The 16,963-nt window shown below is 43.6% G+C and overlaps 2 protein-coding genes across 2 annotated transcripts; both read right to left on the reverse strand.

Annotated features, from left to right (window-relative positions):
- Positions 1–235: 235 nt before the first annotated feature.
- LOC145064272 (uncharacterized) lies at positions 236–718 on the reverse strand. Its single transcript, XM_079011755.1, has one exon. The coding sequence runs from the start codon at positions 716–718 to the stop codon at positions 236–238; it is 483 nt and encodes a 160-aa protein (XP_078867881.1).
- A 329-nt stretch (positions 719–1,047) lies between these two features.
- On the reverse strand, positions 1,048–1,767 carry LOC145064280 (uncharacterized). The gene has a single exon (XM_079011762.1). The coding sequence runs from the start codon at positions 1,765–1,767 to the stop codon at positions 1,048–1,050; it is 720 nt and encodes a 239-aa protein (XP_078867888.1).
- Positions 1,768–16,963: the final 15,196 nt, after the last annotated feature.

Raw genomic sequence — 16,963 nt, forward strand, 5'->3', positions numbered from 1 at the left:
CTCCTTGCATGAGTGCTTAGGGTCATTTCTTTGAGCTAAAACTTCAGCCGATTAACCCCGACACTTATTCCTTAAGTGTACAAGGCTCAGAATGCTCAAATAAACTTCTAATTGTGCTAAAAGATAACAGCAATGAGTTTGACTTTCAAAGAAGTGTTAGAATGAACTAGATGGAAATTTCGGTTTGTCACAAACATACTCACCCACCTTGAACGCTTTCTCTTTTACCCTTTGGTTATAATACCTTTCTATTGCGTGTTTGTATGCAGCCTGGCACATTTCTGATTTTTTCACGTTTTTCTTCTAGGATATCTAGGTTCATCCTCAGGTCCTGTGCGTTGCTTTCTTCATCCGTGTTAGCCACCCTTAGCGTACTCACCGTTAACTCCATGGGGAGCATGGCTTCTGTCCCGTATGTCAAGCTGAATGGGGTCTCTTGCGTGCTCGTTCGTGGCGTGGTCCTGTACGAACATAACACTGTCGGTATCTCCTCCGGCCAATTCCTTTTTGCTTTGCCCAACCTTTTCTTGATTTCATTCACGATGGTTCGATTGGACACCTCCGTATGTCCGTTCTCTTGTGGGTGTGCGACTGATGTGAATCGTTGACTTATCCCTTTGGTGGCGCACCACTCCTTGAATGGATTCTCAGCAAACTGTAGGCCATTGCCACTGTCAGTAATTTGGGCGTCCCAAATCTTGTCATAATATTCTTCCATACAAACTTTATCATGTGTCTTCCTGAGATGCACGCTAATGGCTCCACTTCAATCCACTTTGTGAAGTAATCCATTGCAAACACCATATATTTCAGCTTCCCTGGTGCTTCCGGGAATGGGCCCACTATATCTATACCCCATTGGTAAAACGGCCACGGGCTGGATATGTTATGCAATGGTGCTGGGGGGTTTGTTTAGACTGGAGCGTACGACTGTTATTCCCTGCATTTTCTGGCTATCTCTAGCGCATCTTGCTGTATTGTGGGCCAGTATACGCCCATTCAAAGTACTTTGCCTATTAAGGCCCGTGCCCCCTCGTGTGCACCCACTTAGCATGTGTGTGCTTCTTGTAGCATCTCTCCCCCTTTAGCTCGGTCTACACACTTCATCCATGGCGCTGTGAACCCTTTCCTGTATAGTTCTCCATTTATTAGTGCATATGAGGGCGCTTTTATATGTATCTTCCTGGCCTCGCTGTGATCGTCCGGGAGCACCCCCCTCTGTAGGTATTCCCTGAATGGTGTCATCCACGTTGGTCCATTGGTCGTCAGGGTATTCACCTGCCGCTCGTCTATACTTCTTTCTCGAAGCACCTCTACCAAGACTTTCTTCGATAGGTGATCGAAGCACGTGGATGCCAATTTGCTTAAGGCATCCGCCCTCTTGTTTTCGCTCCTAGGTATCTGCCTAAATGTGAACTGTTTAAACGATTCGATTAGTTGTTTCACCATCTTCACGTACCTTCCCATTCTCTGATCTCTCACCTTGAAACTTCCATTGACATGGTTCGCTGCTAGCCTTGAGTCAGTCAAGGTTGTTACATCCTTTGCACCCATTTTCTTAGCTAGTCGCAATCCTGCGAGGAGGGCCTCATACTCTGCTTCATTGTTTGATGTGTGAAAATCAAAATGGAGGGCGTAGGTCACTTCTTCCCCCTCAGGGCTAGTCAAGATTAGCCCCGCCCCCAAGCCCTCCCTGCTGGATGCTCCGTCCGTATATAATATCCACGAAATATTGTCGAGCGGAGCTCCTTCAACTGTCCATACCATCTCCTTAACAGGGCCCCCTTCGTCTAGGATTTCTAGCAGGAAGTCGGCCAACGCTTTCCCCTTAGTACTTGTCCTCGGGTGGTAACTTATGGCATGCTCCCCTATCTCGATTGCCCATTTCGCTAGCTGGCCCAACGTCTATGGTTTAAGTAGTATTTGTTTGATGGGGCAGTTCGTTAGCACTTCGATTAGATGTGCTTGAAAATACCGCCTTAGTCGCCGTGCCACGTAGATGAGCGCCAGGACTAACTTTTCCAGGGTGGGTAGTTGAGTTCTGGCCCTTGTAGTGCCCTGCTTACAAAATACACTGACCTTTACTCTCCTTCTCTGCTATAGTTAATACTGAGGATATCGCTTCGTTTGAGGTCGAAAGATACATGTGCAACATTTCCCCCGGGACGGGACTAGCCAACGTGAGTAGCTGGTGTAATGCCTCCTTGATTTTTTGGAGCGCTACTTCTGCTTCGTTCGTCCACTGGAAGTTGCTCTTTTCAATGCAACCTTTTTACGTGTGAAACAACGGCATGGCCTTGTCAGCGGATTTTGAGATTGCTCAGAGCCGTAAGCTTCCCGTTTAGGCCCTGCGCGTCCCTGAGGGTGCCTGGGGTTGTCGTTTCAATAAATTCGTCCACCTTGGTCGGGCTGGGCTGGATGCCCTGCCTGGTGACATAGTACCCCAAGAACTGCCCCTCTTCCACCTGAAACATGCATTTAGCCGGGTTTAACTTCATCTTTACCTCCTCTAGGGTTTGGAACGTCTCTTCGATGTCTTGTAACATCTTGTCTTCGTGCAGACTCTTGATCACCATATCGTCCACATATACCTCAATGTTTCTCCCAATTTGTTTGGCAAAGATCGAGTCAACTAGGCGCTGGTATGTAGCCCCAACATTCTTTAGACCAAAAGGCATCTTAGTGTAACAGAAAGTGTTGTGGTCCGTATAAAAAGCCATTTTTCCTCGTCCCCTTTGCTCATCAAGATCTGGTGATACCCTTTATATGCATCTAAGAAACACTTCAGCTTGAATCCTTGCAACGACTCTACCTTTTGGTCAATTTATGGGAGGGGGTAGCAATCGTTAGGGCATGATTTGTTTAAGTCAGAAAAGTCTGTGCACATTCGCCATAACCCATCTTGCTTGCGAACCATAACTGGGTTGGCAATCCACGTCGGGAATATCGCTTCTCTTACTATTCCAGCTTCTGCTAGTTTGGCCACCTCGGCGTTGATTGCCCTATTACGGTCCCCACCCTGGACCGTCTTCTTTTGCTTAACCTCCTTTACTCCTAGTTTAATTACAAGATTATGCTTAATGACTTTCCTTTCTACCCCCTCCATGTCCGTGGGGGTCCATGCAAACACGTGTTTATACTGCTTGAGCAGGTCGACCAACGCTCTTCTCACGTGACTTGGGAGGTCACATCCAATACTGATCGGCTGGTCAGGATGTTCCTCATTGATCACCTCCTTTCCCTTTGCGTAGTCGCATCTCAGCTTCATGGCCTCTTTAGTTATCTCTGCTAGTTTCATAATTGTAAAGCATTGCAATTCTCTCGGTGGAGTGGCCAGTACTGTGGCTACGCCCGTTGGAGTGTCGGACTTCATGACTCCATGCATGGTTGATGGAACCGCCCCTAGCTTTAAAAGAGCTGTTCTCCCTAGAATAATATTGTGTTCCGCCGCATGCCGAATGACCACAAAGTCGATCAAGGCAGTTTTCTTTTGCTGCTTATCGTAGCTGGTTATGGTCAAGGGAAGGTGAATTGTGCCAAACGGCCATAGGCTATGGCCGGTGAACTCGACCAGCCTCCCCGTCGCGGGCCGTAGGTTTTCCTTCCAGCGATCTGGGAGAAGCCGGAAACAGTGCTCATAAATGATGTCCGCCGAACTTCCCGTGTCCACGTAGACCCTATGTATGGTTACATCCCTGATGGAGGCTTGTATCACTAGTGGGTCGTCGCCCCTCCATCCTTCCGGGCGAGGGTCTTGAACGGAGAATGTGAGCGTGCGCATCGGGGTTCTGGTGGTCCCCTGTTCCGTCTGTTGTTCTCCCCTGCTTCTTTTACTCCGTATCATGAATATCTCCTCGGGCTGGACCCCTTCGCGAGGTGTGCTTTTGGCATTCTCAGCGTCAAACTTGGCACGCAAGCTTCGTGCTATTTCCACCAAGCCCCCTTTAAGCTGCTCCTCCTCCATCTCTTTTTTTAACACCGAACAATTAGTTGTGTCATGCGTCTTTCTTTTCTGGTACTCGCAGTACAGGTTCTTTGGCGACTTGGCTGACTGTTGCTTCTCGGACACCATGTACACCTCCGGGCGGCGGCCACGCCTGTCATCCTTAGGAAACAGTCGGAACCGAGCTTGTGGTCTTCTCGCTTGGCCGTAGTGCCCACTTCCCCATCGGAAGTCCGTGTGGCCCGGGTTGTGGGGTTGGTAGTCATTGCATTCAGGTAGGCCTGTTTTGTTGCTTTGCCATCCTCCTGCCTCAAATATCGCTCCACCCTTTCCTTCAATTTGGCCCGTATTAGGGGCTTCTTTCCCATGAGTTTCTACGATAAAGGGCCTGGAAAAAGCCCCCATGTGAAGGCACCGACTATGAGCCCCTCATCATGCCCCGGTACGTCTAACGTGGCGTTTATGAATCTTGTGAAGTATTCCCGTGCAATTTCACCCTCCCTTTGCTTACGGCCTATGATTGAATGAGAGTATCCCTTGTACTTGCGCAATTGCATGAAGTTGGTAAGGAAAAGATACTTAAGCTAGGCAAAATTGGAGATGCTGCCCGGTCATAGCGTCTTGAACCACGTGCCGGCGTTGCCGTCGAGTGTAGTTGGGAAATACGTGCACCAAAACCTCTCATCGAGCTTTAATGACGTTATGGTCGATTCATATGTGTCGATGTGGCTATCTGGGTCAGTGGTTCCGCTATATGTTTTGAGGGTCGGTAGTTTGGCTGTGTTTGGTATTTCGTAGTCCAACAATTCTTTGACAAACGGAGACGTCACACTACGGGAAAGGCAATCGTAGCCAAGGGTGGTGGACGATCCCGACTGCTGGTATTGTGTGTTTAAGCCATACGGTGGTGGCGTGTGATAGCCAGGGCTTGGTCCATAAAAGGGGTATAGTTGGAATGGTAGTTAGAGGGAGTAACTGGAGGGGAAAGGGTGTAAAGGGGTCATGGGGCTAATCGTTGTCGTGTGTTGTAAGTTATTGTTGGCGGCAACAGTTGGTCCGGTCCATGTGCCGGTTAGTGAATAGACAGGTGGTGTGTGAGCTATCATGGTTTGCGCCAATGGTGGTACCGAAAGCATTGAACTCTTTGTCACAACTAGAAATTTTGTGTCTTGTAATCACTACACTCAAGTAAAATGTAGAATCAAAAACTTAAAGAGCATGTTTGATGCTTACTCTATGACAACAAAATTTCAATCCAATACAACATACAAGCACTTCAAATAGTCAACAAGTAATTGGAAACCCTAGAAGTTCTTGTGTAGGTCCACTTTGGACTAGGACTTCCTTATTGGGCCCAATGGGCCAACAGGCTTCCAATTTGACTATCTTGGGCTTAGAACCTTTAAGTAGGCTCTAATTGAACCCACTTTCATTTATTTCAACCTTTTGGGCCATATTGGGCCTAGAATGAAATAAATCAATTATATGAACTATTATGAACCATAATTAACCTAATATAGCCTATTAAGGCATAAAAATCACACTTATATTTTATAGGACCAACAATCATTCAACCTAACTCTAATATGGGCTTAAACATAAGAAGCCCAATATTCTCCCTTTCCTTCTTCACTTCTCGGCCCAACAACCCAACATGGAAGAGGGTTGACTTTCAATTGCCACCTCATTATTATCTCTTGGTTCTCCATGCAACATATCTCATGCTTCCATGCATATATCACCTCAAGGTCTATTTCTTCCTCTCTCTCTCATTCTCGGCCGATTCCAAACACACACACACACACAATTCTCTCACAAATCTCTCAAGGAAACTCCCTCCACTCTTCATCAAGATCTCGAATTTTAGAAGGTTTTTCAAGAAGATATTTCCACAAATTCTTCATCTAAGGTAAGATTATGCTTGGATCTATGATCTAGATTCTTTGTTTTATCAAAAATCTCTTTCTAATCCATGCAAAAATCACGATCACTCTCTTAGAAACTCCCTAAGTTCGAAATCAACAAGGGAAGACTTGTTAGAGCCGAAAACAACATCAAACTTCTTCCAATCTTCTCCAAAACCGAAACCCAACTCAAGGTGAGCTTCATACCCCCTATTTTTCGGTTTTTATAAGTTTTGTGGGGGGGGGGAATACAAGCAAATGTGTAGATCTATGAGTATATGTATGCTTTGTATGATTTCTATGTTTATTTACATGTTCTTATGTGATTATGGTGTTGAAACTAGTCAAAAAGTCCTTAAAACCGAGATTTGCATTAGGATGTATGAAACAAGTATAAAACATATTATTACACACAAATCATTTCTAGAAAAATAACCAAGTTGGTTAATAGGAACTCCTTGGGCTAAAAATCCCATTTTTGGACTCAAAATGTTAAAAATATAAGATTAAGGGCCCAAAATGATAAAATACAAATTCTGATGGATGAAATGAGTCAAAACAGTTTCAACAATGTATTTTTCTGGAAATATTCTCTTTGAAGGATTAAATGTGAAAATTTTAAGCATAATGGGCCAAAAATGAACTTTTCGGCCCAATAAAGCCCAAACTGCGAGATTTTCAAATTAGAGGGGCTGAAACTGTATTTTTCTATAAAACAGGGGACTACTAGTGCTCCAAGTCCATTTCAAAGGTTAAAAATGCTTTTCAGATTTAAAAGGGACCAAAGATGCAAAAAATTTCTACTTTGGGCCAAAAGTGTAAAAATTGCGAAAATAAGGGTTTCAGCCGAGAAAATTTTCATTTGAGGGACTAAAACTGTTTTTCAAATAACTTTGAGCTGAAAAATACCTTTTCTACAAGTTTTGATACTGAAATGTCAAGAAAAATGGTTTAAGGACTAAAATAGAAATTCTTTTATACAAAGGGTCAAAAGTGTAAATTTATCCAAAAGAAAGGGGCTGAAAAATGTAAAATTCTAATGTGTTAAACAATAAATCCGACATGATGAAATACTAGTACCTCGACTATCGGCGAAATATAATACACCGTCAACACCAAAAATCGTTATCAAACGAATTGATTCAGTCTCGAATCAATAATGAATCCGAAATTACTAACACGACGATACTTCAATACACATGCGGAAATTTCGGGAAGTCAATACACACGTGGGAATACACCAGACGTCGATACACCGTCTTTGGGCCCGAAAGTTTCAAATCGTGCTTGTTGGGCCTAGCTAGCCCAATGACATGATCTTTAGGCCCGAAGGAAACTCGCTTACATGTAGTTGGGTCTTATATGACCTAATTCCGTGTAAAAGGACTTTTACAGGATTTGTGCTGTTGGACTCCAAGAGTCCTCTGGTGCTGCTAGTAAAGTCGAGAATTCACCAAATGCGAATCGGGCTGAGGGCCCTTCGCATTCACGATGGCCTTGAACGACTTATGGAAAATATCGGGGGCTTCCCACCCTCTTTTCCTCCTCGGTTGTGGGGCTATGAGAAGTCCGGGTGATTGGATTAAGTGAATGGTGCGAACGACGTCTAAGGGAATCGTTTGTATAGTTGTAAACTAGTCATTTTCATTAATGTGTGCTTATAACAATTCACAATCCATAATTAATCCAACGTCACCGGGACTCAACGAATACACCCGTCGTAACGAAATAACAAAATATAAATCATTTGATGCAAAGTGTTAGGAAAACATCGGGTTTTCCTAGGGTTTTCAATTAATACACCTACGAGTTACATACCGAGTTTTACAAATTGTACTTTTACATCTATAGAAACAAACAAGCATACTTACGGATCTTCACCCTTTTTATACTATGCTATTTTCAGAAAATATCGGATTTTCTGGTGATTTTCAAAACAATACAAACCACTATATTTCAAACATCACTTATGAACTCACCAACATTTCATATGTTGACGGTTTTCAAAATACTTGTATTCTCAGGTAACAGGTAAATCGAAAAAGGAAAAATGTACTCAGTAACGTCTTGCTGTTGTTTTAATTAGTATCGAACAATTTACTTTTGGGCATGTAATATTATGGATAAATGTACTGAATGTAAATGCTACCAGTTGTAATATTCCAATGCTTGGTAATGTATGATGTTATGTTTCATGTATATTCATTGTGATGGTATTCGATTGAGTCACAATAGCCCTCGGACGTTTCCGTCGTCTGGTTCGGGGGTGTGACAGGTTGGTATCAGAGCTCTGTTTATAGTGAACTAGCATATCTAACCATACATTGATATGCAACTATAAACCAAAAGAGGGACTAACATAACTCTGAACAAAACAAGTAAAATACAACAATAAAACACCTTTGCTTGCATTAGGAATAAGGAACATAACGCCGAACCAAACAAGATAATGCTAGTATCTCGGTTAATTCAGGACTGTTCTTAGCGGTACCAAGGAGTGGATGTAGCCTGATCAACTACACTCTCTCCAAAGTATAACTAACACACGTTCTGATGAGATCGTGATAGCTAGGGAACCTAAAAATATACCCCTTTATCACCAAAAAGAGAACGTCTGTTTAGTATATATCATAGTCATGGGAGTGACGATAGTTTATACTTTCCCCCAGTCGTCATGGAGGGAGATCAGCCGGGTATCCAGTTTCATCAAGTCCTAGTGGCTCACGGGATGCTTGAAGATGAACCAGAAGGGAATCCAGAGGAAGCACATGACGTCCGACCTGACGAATACATAGACACCGACTATGAGTTTGGAGAGACCAACGATGACGTCGAGGAAAGGAAAGACTGGGACAGGGATCACTTCATGTCGTGTGTGGACGAGGCGCAACCAGACCACCCCGCTCCACCAATGAACCCCCCAAGGGAGAACCGTTCTCCCGAAGCTGAGATCGACGCATTGCGACAACAGTTGTATGCTATGGAGGCCCGGGCAGTGCGAGCTGAGCATGAGAGGGACGAGGTTATTGGAGACATGACGGAGATGGCTCAGTTGCTGGCACAACATTTCGGCATATGACCCCGCCACTACGTAGGACACAGCTCATCGCGGTTAGGGATAGACTTATCTTAGTAGGTCATTAGGAACTATGCTATGTACCCCGACTCTATGTTTAAGTGACTACACTACTCATAGAGCCGTTATGCTGTCAAACTAGTGTCACTCATGTATGCTCTTACGAGCAAAATTTTCATGTATCAAATGCGGATAATATTAGTAAACTTTTACATGCTTTGTTATGATATTACAAATTGCTATGTGTTGCGAATCTATGATTGTATGCTAAATGGTAGGAGTGTTTAAGTGCGCACCTTGCACCTAGTCAGTAGGGTCACAACCTCCCAGAAACCCCAAACACTCAACATCTTTCCGTTTCATGAGAGAAAGATGCCTCGCCGACCTACTCGCGGAAACCCTGGACCAACCCCACCCGAAGTTGACTCCACTGCATTCCAGGCGGCCGTGTCTGTTGTGGTCACCGGCAGCTATGGCACAAAATCACCAAGGGAACAACGGAGGAGGCAACGAGCAAGGGGCCGGGAGTTCGAACAACGGGATGAATCAAGGACCCACCAAAACATGTACCTACAAGGACTTCACAAACGCCAAACCACGAACTTTTAACGGCACTGGAGGGGTGATCACTCTGAAGCGATGGATCGAGAAGGTGGAATCGGTATTCGAGATATGCAATTGTCCCAAGGAGATGAAAGTGAAGTTCGTAGCCTGCACTTTTGTCGATCAAGCGCTCACTTGGTGGAACGGACACGTGGAAGTCATGACACTCCCTGTAGCCAACTCCATGTCGTGGTCGGAAATGAAAGAAATGTTGATGGCTGAATACTGTCCACGAGGTGAGATTCAGAAAATGGAGCAAGAGCTGTGGAACCTCACTGTGCAGAATGCGAATGTCGATGCCTACATATCTAGATTTAGTGAACTATCTCTGTTGTGCCCGGGTATGATCACCTCGGAAGGAAAGAAGATTCAACGATTCATCTGGGGACTAACATCACCAATCCAAGGAAATGTGATAGCTGCAAACCCCGAAACATTTGGCAGTGCAAAAAGATTGGCGAAGAAGTTGTATGACCATAACAACAAAAAGGGTGAGAAGCCAGCGGAGACTGAAGGAAAGAAGGAAGGTGATGGCAAGAAAGGGAAGAACAACAAGAGGAAGGGGCGTCAGGGCCCCGAGACCTCTAAGAAGCAGCAGACAGTGGCAGTTAATGCTGCCACCACACCGGTTCCAGCCACACCACATGCTCCAGCCTCAGCTGCTTCAAATGCTCACAGACCTTATTCCGGTAATCTTCCCAAGTGCAACAAGTGCGGTTTCCATCACAATGGAGAATGCAAGGAGTTGCAGTGCACCAGTTGTAATCGAAGGGGACACACGGCGAGGTACTACAGGACCTACCCTCCCCAAAACCAACAACAGGGAAACAGCAACAACAACAACAATCGCAACCACAACAACATCACCACCGGCGGCCACAATGCAGGGCCTAGCCACACCTGCTATGGGTGTGCGAGGACTGGGAATTTCCGCCGAGATTGCCCTAACAACAATAATCCCGGAAATGGAGGAACATGAAGGATGCTGAACATGGGACAGGGAGAGGCGATTCAGGACCCCGCTGTTGTTACCGGTACGTTTCCCCTAAACCACACTTATGCATGCATCCTATTTGATACCGGAGCGGAGCGAAGTTTCGTGAGCAATAAGTTTAAGCATTTATTAAAACAACAACCCCAGAAGCTCGATGAAACCTTTACGGTGGAAATGGCCAATGGGAAAACCGAATCCACCAGGGAAATCTACATCGGATGTACCCTAACCCTAAACCAACACGTCTTTCGAATAGACTTAATGCCTGTGTCTATTAGGAGTTTCGACGTGATTATCGGCATGGACTGGTTAAGCCCCCACCATGCTGAAATTATGTGTCACGAGAAGGCCGTTCGCCTTCGCCTTCCCAATCACGAAACCCTAGTAATTTACGGAGACAAACCTAGCATGAACCTTCGCCTCATCTCGTGCATCCAGGCACGGAAACATCTACGAAAGAACAATTTGGCGTTCCTGGCTCACATAGTGGATAAAACCAAGGAAGAGGTTAACGTTCAAGACATTCCCATAGCATGTGAGTTCCCAGACGTGTTTCCTGAAGATCTTCCAGGAGTACCCCCAGAAAGACAAGTGGAGTTCCGAATTGACCTTGTTCCAGGAGCAATTCCTCTCGCTAAATCACCCTATCGGCTAGCTCCTGCTGAAATGCAGGAATTGTCTAGCCAACTTAGTGAACTCTTGGACAGGGGATTCATCCGCCCTAGTTACTCGCCATGGGGAGATCCAATCCTCTTTGTCAAAAAGAAGGACAGATCTTTTAGAATGTGCATCGATTACAGAGAGTTAAATAAACTCACTGTTAAAAATCGCTACCCACTCCCACGAATCGACGATCTATTTGACCAGCTCCAAGGAGCTAGTTATTTTTCTAAGATAAATCTACGGTCCGGATACCACCAACTCAAAGTTTGGGAAGAGGATATTCCAAAAACCGCTTTCCGAACTCGTTACGGACATTATGAATTTGTCGTAATGCCCTTCGGTCTAACAAATGCCCCTGCCGCATTTATGGATCTGATGAACCGGATCTGTTGACCATTACTCGACAACTTTGTCATTGTCTTCATCGACGACATTCTCGTCTATTCCCGAAGCAAAGAAGAGCATGGCCAACATCTCCGACAAATCCTAGAAATTCTGCGATCAGAAAAGCTATACGCAAAACTCTCCAAGTGTGAGTTCTGGCTCCGGAGTGTGAACTTCCTAGGTCATGTAGTTAGCCAAGATGGAATTCATGTGGATCCCTCTAAGGTCAAAGCTGTTGAAGGATGGGCAGTCCCGACAACACCTACGGAAATCCGTCAATTCTTGGGTCTAGCAGGCTACTATAGGAGATTCATTCAAAACTTCTCTAAGATCGCCAAGCCACTTACCTTGCTTACACAAAAGGGCGTACCATTCAAATGGACGGACAAATAAGAAGTCGCATTCCGAACCCTGAAACAAGCTCTCTGTAGTGCCCCGGTACTATCACTACCGGAAGGAACGGAAGATTTCGTGCTCTTCTGTGACGCGTCAAATCAGGGCTTAGGTTGCGTTCTCATGCAGCATGGAAGGGTGATAGCTTACGCATCCCGCCAACTAAAGACGCACGAAGTGAATTATACGACCCATGACCTAGAATTGGGAGCCGTGGTCTTTGCCCTCAAAATTTGGAGGCATTACCTTTACGGTACGAAGTGCACCATCTTCACGGACCACAAGAGTCTCCAGCACATCTTGAACCAGAAAGAGTTGAACATGAGGCAACGAAGATGGATTGAATTTCTAAACGATTACGAGTGTGAGATCAAGTACCACCCAGGCAAGGCCAACGTGGTAGCTGACGCATTGAGTCGGAAGGAGTACTCTAATCGTCGTACGAAAACTCTCTCAATAACCATTCAATCTCACCTATCCACTCAAATTGCAGTAGCCCAGTCAGAGGCCATGAAGACGGAAAATAGAGCAAGCGAAGCATTGCACGGAATGGAGAAGAACCTGGAGGCAAAGGAGAATGGAGTATACTATTTCATGAACCGTATTTGGGTCCCTAAACTCGGAGGATTTAGGGAGGTAGTTATGAAGGAAGCCCACGAGATGCGATACTCCATTCATCCCGGCTCAGACAAGATGTATTTGGAAAATTAAACAATAATATTGGTGGCCTAACATGAAGGCGGAAATTGCCACCTATGTTAGTAAGTGCCTTACGTGTGCCAAGGTAAAGGTGGAGTACCAGAAGCCCTCAGGGTTATTACAGCAACCGGTAATCCCTGAGTGGAAATGGGATGGGATTTCTATGGATTTCGTGACCAAGCTACCCAAGACGTCGGATGGACTAGACACCATATGGGTAATAGTCGACCGACTGACGAAATCTGCCCATTTCCTGCCAATAAAAGAATCCTACAAGATGGAGAGATTAACACGTTTATACATTCGAGAAATCGTGAGACTCCACGGAGTACCAGTGTCTATTATCTCGGATAGGGACAGTAGGTTCACTTCACGTTTTTGACAATCACTCCAAAAGGCACTGGGGACTCACCTTGACATGAGCACCGCTTATCATCCACAAACGGATGGTCAAAGGGAACGAACCATTCAAACGCTCGAAGACATGCTCCGCGCATGTGTGATAGACTTTGGGAAGTCTTGGGATACCCACTTACCCTTAGTCGAATTCTCGTATAACAACAGTTTCCATTCGAGCATCAAGGTCGCTCCTTTCGAAGCACTGTACGGGCGTAAGTGTAGATCACCGTTATGTTGGGCTGAGGTGGGTGATACCCAACTAGCAAAAGCACATATGTTGGACAAGGCGCTAACGGGACCGGAGATCATTCGTGAAACCACGGAAAAGATCGTTCAAATTAGAGCTCGATTACAAGCATCGCGCGACCGACAAAAGAGCTACGCCGATAAACGGCGAAAGCCCTTAGAATTTCAAGTCTGGGATCGAGTACTGTTGAAAGTCTCACCCTGGAAAGGAGTTATTCGTTTCGGAAAACGGGGAAAACTGAACCCATGATACATTGGACCTTTCAAGATCTTCGCCCGAATAGGTCTAGTGGCGTATAAACTGCAACTACCCGCAGAGCTAAACAGTGTACACCCCGTGTTCCATGTCTCTAATCTAAAGAAGTGTCTATCGGATGAAACACTTGTCATTCTCCTTGACGAGATCGAAATCAACGAGAATCTCCTGTTCGTTGAAGAACCGGTTGAAATCATGGACAGGGAGGTGAAGCGTACTAAGCAAAGTCGCATCCCGATCGTGAAAGTATGGTGGAACGCGAAGCGTGGGCCAAAATTCACGTGGGAACGCGAAGACCAAATGAAGCAAAAGTACCCTCACCTATTCTAACATTCTCAAATCTAGCTTTCAAACAGAATATCGGGATGAAATTCCCTCTAACGGGGGGATGATGTCACAACTAGAAATTTTGTGTCTTGTAATCACTACACTCAAGTAAAATGTAGAATCAAAAACTTAAAGAGCATTTTTTATGCTTACTCTATGACAACAAAATTTCAATCCAATACACCATACAAGCACTTCAAATAGTCAACAAGTAATTGGAAACCCTAGAAGTTCTTGTGTAGGTCCACTTTGGACTAAGACTTCCTTATTGGGCCCAATGGGCCAACAAGCTTCCAATTTGACTATCTTGGGCTTAGAACCTTTAAGTAGGCTCTAATTGAACCCACTTTCATTTATTTCAACCTTTTGGGCCATATTGGGCCTAGAATGAAATAATCAATTATATGAACTATTATGAACCATAATTAACCTAATCTAGCCTATTAAGGCATAAAAATCACACTTATATTTTATAGGACCAACAATCATTCAACCTAACTCTAATATGGGCTTAAACATAAAAAGCCCAATATTCTCCCTTTCCTTCTTCACTTCTCGGCCCAACAACCCAACATGGGAGAGGGTTGACTTTCAATTGCCACCTCATTATTATCTCTTGGTTCTCCATGCAACATATCTCATGCTTCCATGCATATATCACCTCAAGGTCTATTTCTTCCTCTCTCTCTTATTCTCGGCCGATTCCAAACACACACACACACACATACAATTCTCTCACAAATCTCTCAAGGAAACTCCCTCCACTCTTCATCAAGATCTCGAATTTTAGAAGGTTTTTCAAGAAGATATTTCCACAAATTCTTCATCTAAGGTAAGATTATGCTTGGATCTATGATCTAGATTCTTTGTTTTATCAAAAATCTCTTTCTAATCCATGCAAAAATCACGATCACTCTCTTAGAAACTCCCTAAGTTCGAAATCAACAAGGGAAGACTTGTTAGAGCCGAAAACAACATTAAACTTCTTCCAATCTTCTCCAAAACCGAAACCCAACTCAAGGTGAGCTTCATACCCCCTATTTTTCGGTTTTTATAAGTTTTGTGGGGGGGGGGGGGGGAATACAAGCAAATGTGTAGATCTATGAGTATATGTATGCTTTGTATGATTTCTATGTTTATTTACATGTTCTTATGTGATTATGGTGTTGAAACTAGTCAAAAAGTCCTTAAAACCGAGATTTGCATTAGGATGTATGAAACAAGTATAAAACATATTATTACACACAAATCATTTCTAGAAAAATAACCAAGTTGGTTAATAGGAACTCCTTGGGCTAAAAATCCCATTTTTGGACTCAAAATGTTAAAAATATAAGGTTAAAGGGCCCAAAATGACAAAATATAAATTCTGATGGATGAAATGAGTCAAAACAGTTTCAACAATGTATTTTTCTGGAAATATTCTCTTTGAAGGATTAAATGTGAAAATTTTAAGCATAATGGGCCAAAAATGAACTTTTCGGCCCAATAAAGCCCAAATTGCGAGATTTTCAAATTAGAGGGGCTGAAACTGTATTTTTCTGTAAAACAGGGGACTACTAGTGCTCCAAGTCCATTTCAAGGGTTAAAAATGCTTTTCATATTTAAAAGGGACCAAAGATGCAAAAAATTTCTACTTTGGGCCAAAAGTGTAAAAATTGCGAAAATAAGGGTTTCAGCCGAGAAAATTTTCATTTGAGGGACTAAAACTGTTTTTCAAATAACTTTGAGCTGAAAAATACCTTTTCTACAAGTTTTGATACTAAAGTGTCAAGAAAAATGGTTTAAGGACTAAAATAGAAATTCTTTTATACAAAGGGTCAAAAGTGTAAATTTATCCAAAAGAAAGGGGCTGAAAAATGTAAAATTCTAATGTGTTAAACAATAAATCCGACATGATGAAATACTAGTACCTCGACTATCGGCGAAATATAATACCCCGTCAACACCAAAAATCGTTATCATACGAATTGATTCGGTCTCGAATCAATAATGAATCCGAAATTACTAACACGACGATACTTCAATACACATGCGGAAATTTCGGGAAGTCATACACACGTGGGAATACACCAGACGTCGATACACCGTCTTTGGGCCCGAAAGTTTCAAATCGTGCTTGTTGGGCCTAGCTAGCCCAATGACATGATCTTTAGGCCCGAAGGAAACTCGCTTACATGTAGTTGGGTCTTATATGACCTAATTCCGTGTAAAAGGACTTTTACAGGATTTGTGCTGTTGGACTCCAAGAGTCCTCTGGTGCTGCTAGTAAAGTCGAGAATTCACCAAATGCGAATCGGGCTGAGGGCCCTTCGCATTCACGATGGCCTTGAACGACTTATGGAAAATATCGGGGGCTTCCCACCCTCTTTTCCTCCTCGGTTGTGGGGCTATGAGAAGTCCGGGTGATTGGATTAAGTGAATGGTGCGAACGACGTCTAAGGGAATCGTTTGTATAGTTGTAAACTAGTCATTTTCATTAATGTGTGCTTATAACAATTCACAATCCATAATTAATCCAACGTCACCGGGACTCAACGAATACACCCGTCGTAACGAAATAACAAAATATAAATCATTTGATGCAAAGTGTTAGGAAAACATCGGGTTTTCCTAGGGTTTTCAATTAATACACCTACGAGTTACATACCGAGTTTTACAAATTGTACTTTTACATCTATAGAAACAAACAAGCATACTTACGGATCTTCACCCTTTTTATACTATGCTATTTTCAGAAAATATCGGATTTTCTAGTGATTTTCAAAACAATACAAACCACTATATTTCAAACATCACTTATGAACTCACCAACATTTCATATGTTGACGGTTTTCAAAATACTTGTATTCTCAGGTAACAGGTAAATCGAAAAAGGAAAAATGTACTCAGTAACGTCTTGCTGTTGTTTTAATTAGTATCGAACAATTTACTTTTGGGCATGTAATATTATGGATCAATGTACTGAATGTAAACGCTACCAGTTGTAATATTCCAATGCTTGGTAATGTATGATGTTATGTTTCATGTATATTCATTGTGATGGTATTCAATTGAGTCACAATAGCCCTCGGAC

This window comes from Lactuca serriola, chromosome 1 (assembly GCF_051521515.1).
Source record: "Lactuca serriola cultivar US96UC23 chromosome 1, Lser_US96UC23_V15, whole genome shotgun sequence".
NCBI lineage: Eukaryota > Viridiplantae > Streptophyta > Magnoliopsida > Asterales > Asteraceae > Lactuca > Lactuca serriola.

Bases quoted from the DNA above. Each gene is read 5' to 3' on its own strand.
- LOC145064272 (XM_079011755.1), bottom strand. From the start codon at position 718: ATGGAAGAATATTATGACAAGATTTGGGACGCCCAAATTACTGACAGT.
- LOC145064280 (XM_079011762.1), bottom strand. From the start codon at position 1,767: ATGGTATGGACAGTTGAAGGAGCTCCGCTCGACAATATTTCGTGGATA.